This window comes from Oreochromis aureus, linkage group 18 (assembly GCF_013358895.1).
Source record: "Oreochromis aureus strain Israel breed Guangdong linkage group 18, ZZ_aureus, whole genome shotgun sequence".
NCBI classification, from domain to species: Eukaryota; Metazoa; Chordata; class Actinopteri; order Cichliformes; family Cichlidae; genus Oreochromis; species Oreochromis aureus.
Genome location: NC_052959.1, coordinates 36,727,140 through 36,734,076, shown reverse-complemented (window position 1 = coordinate 36,734,076; position 6,937 = coordinate 36,727,140). Strand labels below are relative to the sequence as shown.

Sequence of the window (6,937 nt, the reverse complement as noted above, 5' to 3'; positions counted from 1 at the left end):
AAATATAATTAAAATTCAGAAATTATACCCTTTGAATACCAGTCAAATTATATGTTACTACTATGTTTTTTGGGGGGAAATAGCAATAAAGTTCAAATTTTTTCAGCAGTTGAATGACAAAACCTTTTTTTTTTTTTAAATCATTGCAGGTCAGTGCCAGTAACAAAAATAATTATTATTAATATTAATATTTTGTATTATTCCTGTGAGTAATGACCCCAAAAAAAAGAAACTCCCACTTTGTTGTGTGTGTGTCTGTGCGTGTGTGTGTGCGCAGACACTATAAGGCATGATGCATTTGAACATAGTTCCAATATGGATTATGAAACAGGTTACAGCTATTGCTAGTTTCCAACCCATGTCTCTTGTTGGGTTTCTACATTTGCAAACCATAAACAAAAACTACAACATTAAATGACATAAAATACCACAGAAACTTCTTTGTCTTCTCCAGAAAATGGAGGAAATACATCATAAATCAAAACATCTTAGTATCAGAGTAACTGCAAGAACAACCGGATGAAAAGCAAAGAGAAGGAGGAGCAGTGCTTCGAGGTCATGCAATAAAATCAGTGGTGGTGTCTGCATGTATAATACAACGGTGTCATCCTTTGCTGCTGTTATTGAGAAAGTGCTGAGGCAAAATGTCAAATCAATACAGTCTTCGTGTCAAATCACCTCTCCTTCTTCAGCAGCTCTTGCGTGCACTCAGGGATGGCAGGACACGCAAACCACAGCAGAATGATCTTTGCAGACACTCTTTCCACAGCTGGAGCAAGTGGTTGCCGTTCTTCTTCTCTTTATACACAGTTCGCACCTTTTCCTCATTTTGTTGATGGGCTGTGGGTCATACTCTGATTCTGATTCTGACTGCTGTATCTCAGCAACAATAGCAGCGGCTGCTTTTGAGCGTGGGGCACAAGGCCGTCTTGCAATTTCTGGAGTCACCAGCATGTGGCCCAGCTCCTCCAGGAACACCCTTCGTTGGTAGGTCTTGGTGGACTCCCACTCAGGATGCACTGCTTTCCACAGGACAAAGGCAAGGTATGCTGAGACGTCCAGAAGATTGTAGAACAGAGCCAGTGGCCAGCGACCGGTTTTCCTCCAACAACTGTAGGTGCCAACAACCTTGTCTAGGTTATCCACTCCACCTTTACACCTATTGTAATCAAGGATTGCTGCTGGCTTCTTCTTTTCCCCATAACTCACTGCTGGTTCCCTATGCTTTGTGCTCAAAAGAAGCACATTCTTCCCTCGCTTGGGCATGTAGGAGACTGCCATGGTTGTTTTGGTGAAGGCAAAGAGAGATGAAAGAATCTTCCTCTGTCTCAGCTGAACAAGCTGGGGAGGGAGCTCTGGTTTGTTTCTCCTGATTGTGCCAACCAGAGCTAGTTTTTTTCTGAGCAGCTCCTCTGCCAAGCTGAACGAGGTAAAGAAGTTGTCACAAGTGACAGTGTGTCCTTGGAGCCCCTCTGTCAGTTGTAGCACAACTCTCATTCCCTGATTAACTTCCCGGGAACTTCCAGGTGATTTTCCTGTGTAAATTTCCATCTTCCAGGCATAGGAGGTTGCCACATCACAGGTCACCCAGATTTTAATGCCATATTTTGCAGGCTTGCTGGGCATATACTGTCGAAATCCACATCGACCTTTGAATCCAACCAGCTGCTCATCGACACACACGTCAACTCCTGGATTGAACAGCAGGGGGAGACGAGCAACCCACTTTTCCCACAGGACGCGAAATGCAGCAAGCTTATCGTTCCTGAAACGTCCCGGGCGGGTGAGCTTGTCATCAAAGCGGATGTTAGCGCTGATCTGGGCGTAGCGGTAGAGGGGCATTGTAGCACGGAATATTGCCCGTCCGGTCTTGTCAGCCCACAAACCACGCGATGCTTCATGCCTTGAGCGGTAGACACCAGCGAGAATCAAAATCCCAATGTACGCTCTCATCTCCACATCATCCACATCCCTCCAATCCTCACAGTTTCGCCTCCCATGCAGGTTTGTGTGGGTGCACAGCAGCTGAATGATCTCGTCTGTCACAAACAGGTCAAATGCAGATCTCAGGGAGCTAATGCGGGCAACTGCATACAGGGTGGGCCCTGGAGTGATACCAGTGGGTATTGGATTGTAGCGCATGGTCTCCTCAGCAGTGGGAAATGTTAGGATTCAGAGATTCTTTTATTGTTACCATATAACCTGCCTTATGATGAATGTATTAATAACATGTTTTACAGTATTATTTTATCAGTAATATTTCTTATAGGGTTCATATTGCATTGAATATGTTTGTCATCACATTCATTCTATTCACAGGTTTAGTTCATTTTATACACATTGCATATCTATGTTGATTTGGAGTTGATGTTCCATCCAAGAGGGTTTTAAGCTTCACTGGTGAGAGTGTCCAGGTGATACATGTTGAGGGAAGATGAGAACATAGCAGGTTAATTGCATGCATGCTTACAATACACAAATTAATCTAGTAGCAGGCCTGAGCGAAGGCCCAAGTGTCTTCTGCTTTTCTTTGAGACCGGCTGCGATTCTGTCTACTTAGTGATTGGTGATGAGGGTCCATTATTAGCCCTTAGAGACCCTGAAGCTTGAGGTTTATTACCTTAAAAGGCAAGTGTTATAGAAAAGAGAAGTTACATGACTGTTTATAGTTATTAAGATGTACAAGATGTGCTCATGACTGTACACAATGTATTTTTGACTGGTATTGACGTGTATGTGTGGGTGTTAATTTTCTATGCTATAAAACCAGCATTCAATGAATTTTTGTCAGAGGAAGACATATGCTGATGTTTCCTCTCCTGTGTTAATAAAGTCATCGTTTGATCGCATTTGTCTGGTGCCTCCGTCGTTTGTTGTCTGGTCTCCAGTTGATCGATCTCGCTTCATTTGGTGGAGGATGCGAGGCATCTGAAGATCAGTAGAAAGAAGTACAGGTGTTTGTTGTCGGCGGAGGTCGAGGCCAGATCAGGTGATTGGACGGCAGAGGTCACGGTGATTGCTTGACTACTGGGCCCACATAAAAAATTAAAAAAGGTAAGGCACAAACCTCTTAAACAGAAATTGTGCTGTATTGGATTATAATTCTAGAATATGTAGTCAAGTCGTCATCCGTTGATTTCTGTTTTGAGTTTTGTTTGAAATGAAAATCTTTGTTTGCAACGAAAAGTGAAACTTAAGAGTAGTGTTGCATTCACTGTCAGCTCGGAAGAAGCAGTACTGAGCTAAGTGTAACTCGAGACGTTGTTTTAAGGAATAAAGAGTAAATACCGGACGCAAAGGTCCGAGGAGTTGATATATGATCTAAGAGAAACTCAGGCCAGCCGTGAGCTTGAGGTTTTGTAGCAAACCGAGCCGATCAGTAAAAGTGAAATTAAAAGTGAAAGTCTGATAATAGATACTGTGAGTTATGAGAGACGATTAAAAGCATTACCAGTGAAAATTTGTGGACCCGCCGTGGCCCATAAAAAGCTGTGTTTTTGTTGATATTCCTGGAGAATCTGCGGACCTGTTGACGTCTCTTAAAGACGAGCGGCAGTGTACATATCCGGGTCAAACTGAACTGAGGCTGTGACGTAGGAAACTGTCTGAAATGATTTACAGTGTCAGCCGGCTGCAGGCTGTGTGTGTGAGAGGCTGTAAAAAGTCTCTTTTTCCGTTCTTTTCGTGCTGGGGAAAAAGTGCGCAGTTAAAATTTGGGTGCGGTCACTTCCCCTTTTAATTTTAACAGAGAACGGACACATTGATTAAACGGGGGGTAGTAATTTCTGTGTTATGTTTGGAAAAAGGCATGTTTATCTTGGGATCTTGTCAAATTGAATATACACGTACAGAGGGTTCTATTCATATGAAATACATATGCCGTGCTGAGACGCTAGAGAATCTTTATGGGTTTACAGTCACTGCAGAAATAAGACGGTCAGAACCAGAGTTACATAGCTTTTTGTGCCGTTGTTTCATTATATTTAGGTGCCTGGAAAGATACAGACCATCAGTTGGTTGTACAGGCAGCTCTAGCTGACCCACAGATTTCCCCGTTTCTGTGGGGTTGTTTAGATTTAGTCCAACGTCTTGTCGCCCTTTATGAGAGCGAGTCAAACAGCTAAAAAGCGACTGGGTGCGGTCAACTTCCTCTTTTACAAGTAGAAAAATACGCACTGTAGGCCTCTGTAAGAGTAAGCACTGATTTAAAACATCTCATTTTGCTTAACAGTGTGATTTTGACTTTAAGCAGAAAGAGCAGAGAATTGTTTCTTGACATTGTGCATGTTTAAAAAAAAAAAAAAAAAAACTTTACAAGACAGAAAACCTCTTCATCTAATTTTTGAACAAGAAAGGGAAAATTGTGAAAAAGATAACAACAATTGCAGCAGGAAACATTAACGCATGCAATAAACAGACATACCAGAGCAGAAATAAAACTTGTAAAAGAAAACCATGCAAAGCTTTGCAGATGGATCACAATATGTAAAGGGATCTCAGCTTGGATGAAAGAGGATGAGCCTCAAGCTCAAGCTCAAGAGGTAAATTCACCTCCCCAACAACAGGAAGAGAAACCAGAAACATTAGAACAGGTGCTCACCATGATAAAAGTTTACTACCGTGAAGTTTTGAGATTAGATTAGAGAAGAACAAATGTGGCCGAAGGTTGGATCTGATATGAGGTGAACAGAGGACCGGTCTAAAAAGATTAAAAAGGTAAGCACAAACCTGTTCAATAAGCAAATTTGTGCAAATTGGCTGAATTCTAAATTATCTGTTCGCTAAGTAGATGATCTTAACTGTAAAACTGAATTCTCGAGAATAAAGTAAAACGTCAAAGTAACAGACAGTACTGAGTTAAAAGGTTATATGGTATTTCATGGTAAAAGAGAAAAAGAGACCAATGCATGTTTAAGAATAAGAGAATATAAGAGTTTATTGGTCAGTTTATGGTTTAATAAGTGTCAAGTTCAGGGGTGCAGACCCCCTCCCTATTAGAGACGTCTATTAGGGTCCGTCGGCGTGCGGGACTGGAGATTGACCATCTACCAAGACTTGGGACCTTGGTTTTAAAATTGGTTATGATCAGAGGATCATTTTGGGAGACACTTATTTGTGAGTAAAAAGAGTAATTTCGGACGAGGAAGTCCGACAGAAACACCTGGTGCTGTCAGGATGTTTAAGTGACACAGAAGTTCAGAAAATTGAGTCAGAAATGATTTTGTGGCTCTTGGTAAACTGATTTTGAAGGAAAATCAGTGTTTATTGTGCTGAAGTAACAGATCCGGCGCGGTCTGAACTGATTTTAAATCTTCACTGGCTGCAGTGATGTACATGTGCTGAAGATTACTGGACCCGGCGAGGTCCATATGATGAAGTTCTTGGGCAGATAAATGACAGAAACAGTTTCTGAATTTTGAGGAAAATTCTGAAGCACTGAGGTTGAATTTTCTCTGTGCTTGGTGCGCTGTGTGGACTTATATTAGAGTTATAAGTCCAAAGGTTATGACCTGGAGGTCATTCAGGGTGTTTAAAGAGCAACAGGAATTAGAAAAGGATATTTAATGTCATATTTTGTGTAAATTGAGGGGGACTCACCACATAGGTTCACCTTTTTTCATTTAAAGGGACACAGACATTAACACACACACAGAGTTCTTAGGTGTGAGTTACTTCCTCTTTTAATTTTAAACTGCAACACATGTGTTCATTGAACTAGAATTTCAGCAGTGGATGAGACAGGATTTAGATTAGGTCTAGTTAATGATAAAGATGACCTTTATTAGTCCCACAGGTGGGAAATTTGTTTTGGTTACAGCAAAAGTGCAAAGTTATGCAGCAGAAATTAGAAAACACTGGAATGCAATAAAATAAAGTAGAATAGAATGATATATACAGGGTGGGCCATTTATATGGATACAGCGTAATAACATGGGAATGGTTGGTGATATTAAAGTCCTGTTTGTGGCACATTAGTATATGTGAGGGGCAAACTCCTCAAGATGGTGGTGACCATGGTGGCCATTTAGAAGTCGGCCATCTTGGATACAACTTTGTTTTTCAATAGGAAAGGGCCATGTGACACATCAAACTTGTTGGTAATGTCAGAAGAAAAACAATGGTGTGCTTGGTTTCAACGTAACTTTATTCTTTCATGAGTTATTTACAAGTTTCTGACCACTTATAACATGTGTTCAATGTGCTGCCCATTGTGTTGGATTGTCAATGCAACCCTCTTCTCCCACTCTTCACACACTGATACCAGCACCACAGGAGAAATGCCAGCACAGGCAACCAGTATCCGTAGTTTCAGGTGCTGCACATCTCGGGTCTTCACACCATAGACAATTGCCTTCAGATGACCCCAAAGATAAAAGTCTAAGGGGTCAGATCGGGAGACCTTGGGGCCATTCAACTGGCCCACGACGACCAATCCACTTTCCAGGAAACTGTTCATCTAGGAATGCTTGGACCTGGCACCCATAATGTGGTGGTGCACCATCTTGCTGGAAAAACTCAGGGAACGTGCCAGCTTCAGTGCATAAAGAGGGAAACACATCATCATGTAGCAATTTCAAATATCCAGTGGCCTTGAGGTTTCCATTGATGAAGAATGGACCCACTATCGTTGTACCCCATATACCACACCAAACCATCACTTTTGTTGTTTCAACAGTCTTGGAGGGATCCATCCAATGTGGGTTAGTGTCAGACCAATAGCGGTGGTTTTGTTTGTTAACTTCACCATTCACATAAAAGTTTGCCTCATCACTGAACAAACTCTTCTGCGTGAACTGAGGGTCCTGTTCCAATTTTTGTTCTGCTCATTCTGCAAATTCTGTGCGCCGATCTGGGTCATCCTCGTTGAGATGCTGCAGTAGCTGGAGTTTGTAAGGGTGCCATTTGTGAGTAGCTAATATCCGCCGAAGGGATGTTC

At 41.9% G+C, this 6,937-nt stretch overlaps 1 protein-coding gene across 1 annotated transcript; it reads right to left on the bottom strand.

The window, feature by feature from the left end:
• LOC120434395 (piggyBac transposable element-derived protein 3-like) lies at positions 1-2,279 on the bottom strand. Its single transcript, XM_039602452.1, has one exon. The coding sequence runs from the start codon at positions 2,140-2,142 to the stop codon at positions 709-711; it is 1,434 nt and encodes a 477-aa protein (XP_039458386.1). The 5' UTR covers positions 2,143-2,279; the 3' UTR covers positions 1-708.
• Positions 2,280-6,937: the final 4,658 nt, after the last annotated feature.